Here is a 13,853-nt window from a genome sequence, read left to right as displayed (position 1 = left end):
TTCCCCTGCGGCAGTCCATCTGTCCATTCTGCCCTTCCTTCCTCAACCCCCCCCCCCCCCCGTCCTTACACTTTGCGCGTGGGGGGCCGGAGGCGGCGCAGGTTGTGGGGGAGGTGCTGGCTGTCCTGGTCCGTCTGGTAGAAGAAGATCCTCAGGTCGTCGTCCAGCAGCAGCCAGGTGGGGAGGCCCAGCAGCCTCTGGGAGACACAGAGCCACACCGGGGGGCCATGCAGAGGCTCAGTCGTGGTTCCCCGTCGACGCAACGCAGCGACCACACAGACGCTTTGAAGAAGTAGTGAAATTGTTTCGGTTCTGCGTCGGGTTTTAGTGAGCGGACTAATCATAGCCCTTGCTGCTGCCTCGCCTCGACGTGAGGTTCAAATTGTTGGGAGGCGCACGTCAGACCCTTGCGGTGGACGCAAGGAGGGTCCGCAAGGACCTAACGGGTCCGTAGGCCCCCTTGCGTTGCGTCGACGTGGAACCATAATCAGCCCTTAACCCAGCTGGGCAGTGACAGGATAGGGATTAACACCCAATCAGAACCGGGTAATGGTCGGTGGGAGGAGAGACACATTAGCTAAATATCACCTTGAGTGTTTGGAAACAATGTAGCAATAGTTCTCGACTTATTCTTGTCGTATGTGTAAGGCTTTAGCAACAAGAGGGGGCAAGATAGAAAGGGTAGGGGAGAGAGAGGGAGAGAGAGAGAGAGAGAGAGAGAGAGAGAGAGAGAGAGAGAGAGAGAGAGAGAGAGAGAGAGAGAGAGAGAGAGAGAGAGAGAGAGAGAGAGGGGTAAAAGAGAGCGATGACCAAGTGACGATGGAAAACAAGGTGTGGTCAAGGGATAAGTAGGAAACGTGGGTAGGGAACAAGGGTCGGGAAAATAGTGTGTTTAAATAGTGTTTGACAAAGAAGACAAGGCAAATGAGGTAGTTTGAGAGTGTGTGAGATCAGCGTTAGTATACAGTGTGTGTGTGCATGTAGCAGTGTGTGTATGACTGTGTGAATGAATCAGTGTGTGAGTATATAGTCTTAGTGCACACTGTGTGTGTGTGTGTGTGTGTGTGTGTGTGTGTGTGTGTGTGTGTGTGTGTGTGTGTGTGTGTGTGTGTGTGTGTGTGTGTGTGTGTGTGTGTGTGTGTGTGTGTGTATGAGTCTGTGAATGTATCAATGTATGAGTGAGTGAATGTATCAGTGTGGTAGTGTGTGAATGTATTAGTGCGTGCGTGTGTGAGTGTATTTACCTTCATGTAAATGTTGAGTTCTGAAATTCGGCTCTCAGCGATCTCCTGCTTGTTGCCGATGTAGACTTTACCTGAGACAACAGACCTGAGATCAGTACACAGAGGTGGTGGATATCTGGCTACAGAGGACATCAGACCCAATATCCGTCAATATTGAGGCATCAGTGGCCTGCGTTCCAAGCGCTTTCAACATTCCCAGCTATCTGGAAGGGTCCTGAAGACACAACAAAAGCACTGTAGTGATTCCAGTGGTGGTAGCTGATGTTGATAACATGATCTATGTTATTACACTGCAGTGTTTCCAGTGGTGGTAGCTCATGTTGATAACATGTTGATCTATGCTATTACACTGCAGTGTTTCCAGTGGTGGTAGCTCATGTTGATAACATGTTGATCTATGTTATTACACTGCAGTGTTTCCAGTGGTGTAAGCTCATGTTGATAACATGTTGATCTATGTTATTACACTGCAGTGTTTCCAGTGGTGGTAGCTCATGTTGATAACATGTTGATCTGTGTTATTACACTGCAGTGTTTCCAGTGGTGGTAGCTCATGTTGATAACATGTTGATCTATGTTATCACACTGCAGTGTATCTAGTGGGAGTTCATCATGTAAATGATGCTAATAAACAGTTCTGACGGCACAATCATGTGTGCAATACACAGCAGGTTGCTTTACAAACTAAAGAAAGAAAAGAAAAAAGAAAAATAGAAAATAGAAAAGAAAAATAAATAAATACATTTACATTTACATTTAGGGCATTTAGCAGACGCTTTTATCCAAAGCGACTTACAAAAAATACATTTGTCATAAGAAGTTCAACAATATATCAATTCCCCGTGTTACGGCAATGATAGCAGCTACTGCAGTTGCTACACAGTTAAGTACTATAATACAATACAATACAATACAATACAACACAATACAACACAATAAAATACAGTGTACAATGGTGGCCAGAAGGGGGAGGGTGGCTATGCAGAGTCGAGGTGGACTCTGAACAGGTGAGTCTTGAGTCGGAAGATAGTGAGCGACTCTGCGTTCCTGAGAGCGGCAGGGAGCTCGTTCCACCACTGAGGTCCCAAAACCGAGAAAGGTTGTGACTTTGCTGAACGGCCTTTGCTAGCTCTTAGCGATGGCGGTACCAGACGTCCAGCTGAGGTAGTTGAGCGGAGGGATCGAGCTGGGGTGTGTGGCTTTAGCAATGCTTGGAGGTAGGCTGGGGCAGTTCCATCGACTGCCTTGTATGAAGGTACCATCGTCTTAAATTTGATGCAAGCTACTACAGGGAGCCAGTGGAGGTCCAAGAAGAGGGGGGTCACATGGGAGAACTTCGGCAGGTTGAACACGAGGCGCGCTGCCGCATTCTGGATGCGCTGCAAAGGTTTAATCGCAGAGGCAGGAGGTCCAGCCAGGAGTGAGTTGCAATAGTCGAGGCGGGAGATGACCAGTGATTGGACTAGAAACTGAGCTGCTTCCCTTGTGAGGAAGGGCCGGATTCTGCGGATGTTGTAGTGCAAATCTGCATGATCGGGCCACCGCAGTGAAGTTTGTGGTGCAGCATAACTGATTGTCCGATACGACACTGAGGTTTCTGGTAGTTGGAGAAGGAAATACAGTGATGTTCTCAACGGTGACCAGTAAGTCCATGTGTGGGCAATCTTTCCCTGGGATTAGGAGGAGCTCGGTTTTGTTGAGGTTAAGCCTCAGGTGATGGGTAGTTGTCCAGGTGCTGACGTCCGCCAGACATTCCGATATGCGTGTTGCAATCAGGGCTTTTTCAGATGAGGGGAAGGAGAGGAATGGCTGAGTGTCGTCAGCATAGCAGTGATAGGAAAAGCCATGTGATGCAATTACAGAGCCCAGAGATCTGGTATAGAGGGAGAACAGAAGAGGCCCCAGTACAGAGCCTTGAGGGACACCAGTTTCAAGCGTGCAAGGTTTGGACAAGGAGCCATTCCATGTCACATGATAGGTGCGGTTCATCAGGTAGGATGTGAACCAGGAAAGAGCAGATTCAGCGATGCCAAGTTCGGCAATAAATAAAGAAAAGTAGGAACCACACCCACTTTGCTTTTCTCATCAATCACATAAAATATTTCGCATAGCCTTCAACTGCGGATATGTCAGCGAGTAGAAAATAGTTTAAAAATAAGTTTGGCAAGTTTCTCTGCCCGAAGTATGCGGGCGGCTTGAGGCAGCGGTGGGCCGTGAGAGAGAGAACAGACCTGAGCTCTCTGGCAGCAGCAGGTGAACAGGTCCCTGTTGAAACCACCTCCATGGCTGGCACTGTCCCAAATATGTGTACAGTAGGCGTAGGTTGAAGCTCAATAAGAAAGGTGAGGACATGTATCAGAGATAACTCTGTCTCCAGCTCCGCTCCGGAATGTCCTGGCATTGACGTGATGGTACATTCAGGCATCACATATTCAATCCTCTGACCCGCAGTGCGCCAGATTCATGCCCTTAGAGAGCAGGTAGGGTGAAAGGAAGTACTGCTCAAATGAGGGGTTGGGAGTTTTGAGTGGGTCGCAGCGCATATGCAAAACCTTAATCTTAAGGCTGAGGGATCGAACCCAGAACCTTTGGCTGGGACTGGAACATCTTAATCACCAGACGACAGGCATGAGTAATGGAACTCATTGCGGACAAACAATACCTTACAATTTTTACAATAGACTCTCAAGAATGCAACTATCACAGATTGTATTGGGTATGGCCTTGTTAAGTTCAAACACACACACACACACACACACACACACACACACACACACACACACACACACACACACACACACACACACACACACACACACACACACACACACACACACACACACACACACACACACACACACACACACACACACGTATAGCCAGCACGGACGACAGTAATCGATGCAGACAGTGATGGCGGCCGCAGACAGAGAGGCTCATGGGAAATCAAGATAGAGAGTGCAGGAGGACAGCCAGGGTTCCTTAGACAAGGACAATCAGCTGATGTCTGAGGCGCCAGGGATCACAGACTGTTAAGCGTGCAAACATTGATTACCCGTTCCCAATTGGAGATGTAGGGCTCTCTCTCTCGACCTTCTTTCACCATCTCTCTATTTCACTTTCCCGCTCACCCATCTCATTCTCTCAGCCTCTCTCTATCTCTCTCAGCCCTTCTCGCTCCCTCTCTCAGCCTCTCTCCCTCTCAGTCTTTCTCCCTCTCTCAGCCTCTCTCCCGCTCTCAGTCTCTCTCTCTCTCTCTCTCTCTCTCTCTCTCTCTCTCTCTCTCTCTCTCTCTCTCTCTCTCTCTCTCTCTCTCTCAGCCTCTCTTCCTCTCAGCCTCCCTCACACTCTCAGCCTCTCTCTCCAATCTCAGCCTCTCTCTCCCTCTCTCAGCCTCTCTTTCCCTCTCTCAGCCTCTCTCTCCCTCTCTCAGCCTCTCTCTCCCTCTCTCAGCCTCTCTCTCCCTCTCTCAGCCTCTCTCTCCCTCTCTCAGCCTCTCTCTCCCTCTCTCTCGCTACCGCTCACCTTCTCTTCCTCCTCCTTCCTCTCCTTCTCTGACCCTGTACAGCGCCCGCTCCCCCTCTCCCCCTTGGGCGTTCATCTGTCCACTTGCTGTCCATCTCTCTCTCCCATTTGTCCGACCGTATGCTCTCTGTTCAACCCCGATTTCTAACCAAAGTCACACCCACGGCTCTCTGTATATATTTGTGTTGATGATGTCATTAATGGGCAGGTAGGAGTGAGGGCGTCCTGCCCAACGCCGCCCTCAGGAAGGCATCACCTTCGGTAGGGGGTTGGGGTGGGGGGAGATCCTAGAGGCAAGTGTCCTAGAGCCTTGGGTGTTTGGAACAGACCCCTAGACGACCGGCCTGACCCAGATGTTTGCATATGTTTCATTAATTCCCTCAAAGACACACACACACACACACACACACACACACACACACCCCCCCCCCCCCCCCCAAAGACACCCAGAGGCAGACTGACCGGGGAGCTGCGGCAGGGTACAGGTCTTGGGGTAGCTTTGGGGGTCTTCGGAGGAGTACTTGGACTCCAGGATCTGGTGGAGGGTGAGGAACTGACGGTACCTCCGGTAGATCAGGTACTTACTGCCCCCCTTGTTCTTCACCTCCATCACAAACATCTGACACACACACAGGGGGAAAAACACACACACACAAATGCGTTAGGGCAAACATAAACAATAAACAAGGTAAGAAACACACAAACCCACACACAGGTGCGCGCACACATAGACAGATACAGACAAAGAGGAACAAACACACACATCGGCACACACGCAGGGGCAAACATGCATACACACGCACATCAATATAACGATACACCTACACACGTACACAAAAAGGGGAACACATGAATAAACACACACATACATTTAAAGGCAGACACGCACACACACACACACATACACATTCACAAAGGCAGAGACACACACACACACACACACACACACACACACACACACACACACACACACACACACACACACACCCACACACACAAGCACACACAGAGTATTATGAGAAATGATGGACAGGTTTGACATCTTGAGGACAGACCAACAGATGGGCAGTAGCTAAAAGACAGACAGACAGATATATCTTACAAAGTAATAGATGAAGCCTTTCTTCTCCTCGATGTCAGCGATGCAGGCGCTGACTGGGACGTCATTAGGCAGTTGGTCAAAGTCACTGAATTAAGATCAATAATAAAAGAGCATCTTCAAGATATGTATGGGACTATAAAGGCACTACTGAGCTGTTCATTTGAGAGCAGATTAAGATTCACGGTTCCGAACTTTAGAGGACATAGGTGTGAACAGTTGATCTAGTTCTGTTTCATTCCTTCAAGACCGCTAGTGGCAGTCATCCAGGAATCACAGAACCATAGTTACATTCTTAACTTATGCTTTCAAACCACTAGCAAGCCGAAAAAACCGAGTCACATTACGAAGTTTAAGGACAAGTTGGACAGCGCACGAATGGGCCATACACTGGTCACCAAACAGCTATAACTACATCCATCGCTATATATTTGTTATTTGTATATCAAAATTCAGAGCTCACCTCTCATCCCGCAGCTGCCTAGGAAGCGACATGGTGTGGCTTACTGAGTTAGATCAAAGTAAACAAAATACAACGATGAGCACTTGATAGTTGCGTTTTTCTTCAACTGGTTTCGCGTTGCAATAACAGCGTTTCGGCTTTGGTGCGCAATGGGGCGGAAGCGCCTGTTCCCTAAACGCAACAGGTCATTTGCTTTCTCTATGGGTGGGTCCAACACAGCCGCCGGACCGTACCGGCAGACCGGGTACCGGGACCCTCCTCTCCAGTCAGTCAAACGCGCTAAACATACCGCCCTGGGCTGGTCCCTATCTTACTCCTTAACAAAACATGCCTTTTGTTATTATGAGTGTTTTAAGAGGTAGGGCGGTGTGTGTGTGTGTGTGTGTGTGTGTGTGTGTGTGTGTGTGTGTGTGTGTGTGTGTGTGTGTGTGTGTGTGTGTGTGTGTTTGTGTGTGTGTGTGTGTGTGTGTGTGTGCGTGTGCGTGTGCGTGCGTGTGTGTGAGTGTATGAGGTCACATGTGTGTGTGTGTGTCTCGGGGCGCTGGTCGTGCGTGGCCTCCTGATAACATAAGCATGACCTAACTAAACAGTTAGTCACCGAATTGCTCACAGTCGAGTGCGTGGACACACATACCTACTACCCAGTGTGTGTGGTTGAAATCAGGTAAGTGGTGGATGCAGCTTTGGGGTTTCATTCGTCCGTCAACATAAACAAAATGCCCCTCCGTCTCTGCCACCTCCCTCGTTTCTCAGTCAGTTTCAATTCATCCATGAATCCTTGGAAATGTGCTGGGAATGTGCCGGGTGGTCTCGTATTGATGATATGTCATATATAGTGGAAGACCCATGCAACTAGAATAGCTATAGCCTACTTAGATAATTGAACAATAACCCGTTTCTAACTAATGACATTTGAATGATGGCTCTTAAATCTAAACCTACAGCACCTTTAAACAGTGTTCAATCATATGGTCACTAGATGTCAGCAGATTATCTTGCCAGCAGTGTGTGTGTGTGTGTGTGTGTGTGTGTGTGTGTGTGTGTGTGTGTGTGTGTGTGTGTGTGTGTGTGTGTGTGTGTGTGTGTGTGTGTGTGTGTGTGTTAGAGAGAGTGAGAGAGGATAGAATGTGAAAATATGTCTATTAAATTAGGGTGTAATATGCACCTGGGTTTGTTGTGTCTTTGTATGCATTTGTTTTTGTGCGTACGTGCTTGTGTGTGACACACACAATCAGAGAAAAGTTTTGTGGCAACAATTTAGGGAAGTGACACATGGGTGTGTGTGCGTCTCCTTTGGTGTGCGTAGGTTTCTATGCGATTAAATATGCGGCATATTTATGCAATTTTATGCGAGGAAACATCTTTTCGATGTGGTTCACGTCGCGTAATTACATCACTTCATAATGTTCCCATGGCAACAGGAGAAAATGGCTGCTCTTTTCCTCCTGTTGAAAATGTTGAAGTAAACGCAACATTTTTCAACTAGATATCCAAGATATATAACTAGATATATAACAAGATATATGTGACTCTTTTGCAACGAAAATGCGGGGATTATGAAATCATGCAAGCCCCGCATATTTTGCGCGGAAATCGGCAATTTATCCGGTGAAAGTGCGGCTTATTTGAAAAAATGCGGCCCAAGCATGAATATGCAGACTTTGGCTGATTATGAGTTCATTTATGCGATCGCATAATCGCGTTTTTGGAGGTACTGATACGTTCCGTGTATTGTCTTGCAAACTTGCTATTCTGCAGGGTCTTCTAAAATGTCAATCTTAGTAGCCGCGTTTACATGGACACATCTGATCCGCATGGATTTCTATGCGGAATAGAAAAATATCATATATACGCCTCATTCGGAATACGATTATCTGTTCGGCATAGAATTCTATGCCGAATAGTAGAGGTGGTCTAGTCCCTTTTAATCGACATGTATACACTTATTCCGAATAGATTGGGATTTAACTTAGAGCAGCTGCAGTAGTTCGCAATTGGTCCACTGAGCTCCGTCGGTACTTTTATGCACACCGAACTTGACCACTGTCAAGGAAAGTGGATTTATTGCCTGATTCACGTCTTTGTTACCACTCCGTAAGTAGTCCGGTAAGCGTGTCCGGTTGCTAAGCGACGGGACATGGGTGTTTATTAACGACGTGTTCGCTCATTGTAATGTCCGCGCGCGTCCGAGATAACTGTAAATGAGTAGGCTACTACTAGTACTTTTGCAGGTTGAACGTTAAAATACTTCTTCATTTAGAGAGACCACTCTGTCCCACCAGTCTTGGCTGCGGACTCGCATTCAAATTCCTCTTGTTTGCGGCGGAGGTGGGGGTAAATATAAAGATCGGACGTATAGCTGTGCTTTCATTAAAATCAAATTCACAATGCCAAATAGTGATAAGACGTCCATTATGTCGCCGCCGGTCCAGAGATGTGTCAGGTGTGCGCGAGAGACATAACGGACACTTTTGTTACTGCCATGTATACAGTACATTCTGATCACATTTTAGGAACAGATCTATTCCGCATAGAAATCTATGCGGATCAGAAGTGCCATGTAAACGCGGCTTGTGTTTCATGTGATGTAATCTGGTTTCACATTCCGTTTCCGTGTTGTCTGTAGTTTGGTTTGGGCCTGTTTTCCTTGACCCCCTGGGGAGCGCAGAGAAGCAAAAGGGGATAAGGAACAGCCTCAAACACCTTCTCAACCTCTTAACTAAGGAACTTCAATCAATCGATTAACATCTGGTGAACAAAGGCTTTTGGTTTATTGGGGGACACCAAAATGCTCTGGTGCCTGATATCTCTGTGTGTGCTGGTAGCGTGTTTAAGCACCGTGGTTTAATCTCTGATCCACACGCTCAGTAAGAAGGGACTCTCCGCTCACCCAAAGACCCCCTTCCTTTCAGAACCTGTCGACCCGCTCGAAACAAAAACGTAATCTGCTCCTGTTCATATCTCAGAGGTGCAAGTACGAGCTCCCTGCAAGTTACACACGTTCATCGTTCCCCCTCCGCTGTCCTCTGCTGACCCCCACCATCACCTACCCCCCCCTCCCCCACCCCCCCCTCACCTTCAATGTACACTCCTAGAGCATACCTGGTATGTTCTACAATACAGTCTGTTTTATAGGGATGGGAAGGGAGCCGTTTAAAATGAGTTCATTTAAGCCTTTAGACACAAAAAAACACAAGCATAATCATCTTCTCCTGCACTAACCCTCCGTTCCTTCTGTGGCTCTTCCGAAAACAGCAGTTTAGAGGTCAACTGTGTGCGAGGGAGTGCGTGTGTGTGTGTGTGTGTGTGTGTGTGCGAGTGTGGTTGTGTGTGTGTGTGTGTGTGTGCGTGATTGTGAGAGCGTGACAGAGTGTTCTGTGCAGACGACCTTTCACATCTTCCTATACACCTACTTCTTTGCCCTACTGCTACACTCCCTCACGTGTCCTGTTCTTCTATCTCTCTCACTACTTTTATCTCTGTCGACTCTTCAACCTCTCCCCCCTCCTCCTCCTCTCTCCATCGACTCTTCAACCTATCTCTCCTCCTCCTTCTCCTCTCTCCATAAACTCCACAACCTGACTCTCTCCTCCTCCTCTCCTTCTATCTCTATCAAATCTACAACCTCATTCTCTCTCCTCATCTCTCTCTCTCTCTCTCTCTCTCTCTCTCTCTCTCTCTCTCTCTCTCTCTCTCTCTCTCTCTCTCTCTCTCTATATATATATATATATCGACTCCTCCACCTCTCTCCTCTCTCCTCCTCCTCGTCCTTCTCCTCTTCCTCCTCCTCTCCATCAAATCCCTGATCTGTCCCAATCCTTCAGGGGGAGGAGGAGGAGGAGGAGAGGACGATGAATGACTGAATGGCTGGAGGCTGACATCTTCCAGCAGGGAGTAGATTAATGGGCCGGGTCTCTCTGGGTCTTATCTGAGAAGAACCAGAGTACAGAGTCTATTTAACCGCTCCAGGGGAGGACAATGGGAGGAGAGGTGTGCTGTGCGCTAGTGAAAAGAGTTTGATTTAATCCGGGGATAATTAGGCTACAGTATGCTACACACACATTGAGCCATAGCGCAGTGGTAGACATGTATTGTGAGTGCATTGTGGAGATAGATAGATTGGGCTGCTCAGCACTGTAGAAGGCTTTTCCAAACCAAGCCTCACATGGCTAGACCCGACCGCTGTAAGCTAATGTATTCAGACGCTGCATAGAAAGATACAAGGACATAATGTGCGCTGTATTGTAGTACTTAACTATTCGTCACCCAGACAATGGCACTGGATTCGGTGTAAGTCGTGTCTTACAACATGCTGGTTATGCATGTAGCATTCAACTGGGGAGACCTCTTCGTTGAGATGGTGTAGAAATGTGCTGACATGTCTAGGAACAGTTTTTCATCCATTCTGAGATGATGCAAAGTAGTTTATCTCTGGTGTCAGCCCTGTGTTGATGGCATGCAGCGAGGTAACACCATCCCTGCAGAGAGGTTACACCATCTCTGCATGTTTGGCATGACAATACATATTGCCATATGAATTATTAGTTAAAAATGTATCTCTCTCTCTCTGACTGTATGTGTATTTAGAGATGACATGTGAAATAATTGAATAAAGTATTTGGATGTGCGCACGTTTCTATTTTCAAAGAGTGTGTGTCTGTATGGGTGAGTGTGTCTGCTCTCACATCCTCTCACCTGAAAGGTCCTTTCGAATGCGGCCACACACACACAACAACCTAGACAAACACACTCAGGTACATTGTTATTTAGTTTCATATGAGACAAGCAATTTCTTCAACCACCCCCTTCATCATTAACATGACAACTTAGCGTGTGGTAACCTGTCTCCTGGGGATCAGCTCAGTGCTGCCACCTGTGGGAGCTTCTGGTGTACTGTCCTCTACTGGTTCATCCAGAGACATTACAAGCCATTGCACAATCCATCCTTTTGTAACACTACACATGGGAGAATCCACACAGATCTATGAAGATAGATCATTGCTACTCGACATCACACCTGGTGGTAAAAAAAAGAGCCCTTTGTGTTAACTCTCCTCCATCCTCAATCACTCAGGATAGGTCCACTTGTTGACTCTCTCTCCCTCTCTCTATTCAGCTGTGAACTCTGCTAGAGACTTACTCAGCTAACTCTCCTACCTCTCTCTCCCTCTCCCTCCCTCCCTCCCTCCCTCCCTCTCCCTCTCCCTCTCCCTCTCCCTCTCCCTCTCCCTCTCCCTCTCCCCCTCTCTCTCTCTCTCTCTCTCTCTCTCTCTCTCTCTCTCTCTCTCTCTCTCTCTCTCTCTCTCTCTCTCTCTCTCTCTCTCTCTCTCTCTCTCTCTCTCTCTCTCTCTCTCTCTCTCTCTCTCTCGTTATAGGAAAATGGCCATGACGGATCTGTTGAAAGCGGAGGATATCAAGAAGGCTCTGGATGCCTTTGCAGGTATGGTGACTCCCGAATCAATCTCATCACCAAATCAACAAAAACAAAGATCAGACATCAGTAGACATCTACCTGTCTCCCCCCTCCCTTACTACCTATCTCTTCCCCTGTCCCCTCCCTCCCATTCTCTCCCTCCCCCCCCCCCCCCCAATCTCTCTCTCTCTCCCTTCTCCCACTCTCTCCCTTCTCTCTCTCGCTGTCCCTCGCTCTCCCAGTGGCGGACTCGTTTGACCACAGGAAGTTCTTTGAGCTGGTGGGGATGCGGGCCATGGAGGCGGACAGCGTGAACAAGGTGTTCCAGGCCCTGGACGTGGACGCCAGCGGCTATATCGAGGAGGAGGAGCTGAAGTACGTGCACCAATGTAAACCTAGAGACAACCGTAGCGCAGGGAAGTCCATCGAACGATTTGAACCAAGACGAGACGCATTGCAGTGGACCTCCCCACCGAAGGGTTCTAGGGACTGAAGACACCAATGTTCAGATGTTGAGTTGGAGAGAGACTCATTGGGCCATTATAACAACCTTGATCCAACCGACGACCTGATCATAACCTTACAGTCTCAGCGTTGACTTAAAACTGAAACTAGAGGTTTATTTTTCTAACTCACAGTCCGTCAAATGGGCACCTTCGAAGTCAGAGGTTTATTTTTCATCCGTTTTTGTCAAGTGCCCCAAACATTCCCTCCCGCCTTTCCCCCCACACACGCACGATCACACAGGGACAAACACTGAAACACACACCCACCCACACCCACCCACACCCACCCACACCCACACAGCTAACGTCCCCTCCGTCCTGCCCCAGGTTCGTCCTGAAGGGGTTCTCCGAAGAGGGCAGGGACCTGACCGACGCGGAGACCAAGAAGTTCCTTGACGCTGCCGACAAGGACGGCGACGGGAAGATCGGCATGGATGGTACGGAGGCCAGGGGATACAGACCCCTGCACTGTTAGGAAACGATCACGTTCCCCAGGGGGTGGGGGGTCAGGTTGGTGGTGAGGTCATCACATCTGACCCGGTTGTCGAAAATTGATAAAGGTCACTGACAAGCAGGTACGGGATGATCAAAGGTCAGGTATCTTCATCAAGGTTCTGGGTTTGATAAATACTGTCTGCAGGTGGACTTTAGACATTGAGTTCTGAACCCAGAACATATCAGTGAATTTTGGGATCCGACCGACCCCATAGCCTGACCAATATAGGGGTCAGGGGGTTTCTATCCCCAATATCTGCGGGACTGTCGACATTGAGATCCACAGCCAGAACATTCAGTGAATTTGGGACTCTGAACCTATAGCCAACCAATGTAGTGGTGAGGGTGTTTGACTACCAGCCAAAGGGAACTGGGTAAGATTCCAAATGACCACATATCGAATGCAGACATCAGGGATTGGCTGGGAATAAAACAAAGCACCTTTAGGCAGAGAGGCAAACACCGAAAGGTTGGTCTGGCATCAGACACTCTAGACGCTAGACTACGTTATGTTCTGGGGTCCAACCTAAGCCCTCCCGACTCCGTCACTGATAACGATGCTATGTGTTTTCCAGAGTTCCAGGCCTTGGTGCACGAGTAGCGGGCTCGCCTGCAGCTGACCCTCTCTCCACCCAGCATCCACCCATCTCCCTGCTCCACCTCCCGCTCCACCTCGGAGTATCGCACACGCACACACACACACACACACACACACCTATCCGCCACCACCACCACCACCACCACCACCAACACCACCATCATAGTGTCGGACCAGACCAAGGCCTCTCCCCTGACCGTGTGCTTCCAGGAGATGACCACCAGGGGGCCAGTCTTGCCCCTGACATACACACCACTGTCACGTTGAAACGGGAGAGATGTACACACATAAGCTCTGAGGGCGGGTCCGGGCGTCAGTGGTGTGTCGCGCTGCTGCCTATGTATACTAAATGCTAGATCCTGCTTCTAGATGTGATTTCGGTGAAGTCTGTCGTACCTGCAAGATGTTCCCAGTGGTTCGCTGGCTGCCTCTCGAATAGAACTGCTGTCCCCTGCCTCAAATCTCTCCCACTCCTCCTCCTATTCCTCCCTCTATCCCCCTGCTCACTGC

At 48.6% G+C, this 13,853-nt stretch overlaps 2 protein-coding genes across 2 annotated transcripts in view; one reads left to right on the top strand and one right to left on the bottom strand.

Moving 5' to 3' along the window:
* The window catches only part of ncf4 (neutrophil cytosolic factor 4), an 18,842-nt gene extending 12,352 nt beyond the window's left edge, over nt 1-6,490 (bottom strand). The window contains exons 1-5 of the mRNA XM_056587367.1: nt 6,332-6,490; nt 5,872-5,956; nt 5,232-5,388; nt 1,245-1,315; nt 70-197 (exon numbers count right to left, since the gene is read on the bottom strand). Coding sequence (XP_056443342.1) covers nt 70-197; nt 1,245-1,315; nt 5,232-5,388; nt 5,872-5,956; nt 6,332-6,363 — 473 coding nt within the window. The 5' untranslated portion in view covers nt 6,364-6,490. The remainder of the gene's footprint in view (nt 1-69; nt 198-1,244; nt 1,316-5,231; nt 5,389-5,871; nt 5,957-6,331) is intronic.
* pvalb7 (parvalbumin 7) overlaps nt 1-13,346 on the top strand; it is a 20,999-nt gene extending 7,653 nt beyond the window's left edge. The window contains exons 2-5 of the mRNA XM_056587368.1: nt 11,707-11,771; nt 11,987-12,119; nt 12,578-12,687; nt 13,321-13,346. Coding sequence (XP_056443343.1) covers nt 11,711-11,771; nt 11,987-12,119; nt 12,578-12,687; nt 13,321-13,346 — 330 coding nt within the window. The 5' untranslated portion in view covers nt 11,707-11,710. The remainder of the gene's footprint in view (nt 1-11,706; nt 11,772-11,986; nt 12,120-12,577; nt 12,688-13,320) is intronic.
* Nucleotides 13,347-13,853: the final 507 nt, after the last annotated feature.

Source organism: Gadus chalcogrammus, chromosome 3, assembly GCF_026213295.1.
Source record: "Gadus chalcogrammus isolate NIFS_2021 chromosome 3, NIFS_Gcha_1.0, whole genome shotgun sequence".
Classification (NCBI taxonomy): Eukaryota; Metazoa; Chordata; class Actinopteri; order Gadiformes; family Gadidae; genus Gadus; species Gadus chalcogrammus.
The sequence above is the reverse complement of the archived record's forward strand: the minus strand, read 5'-3'. Positions and strand labels throughout refer to the sequence as shown.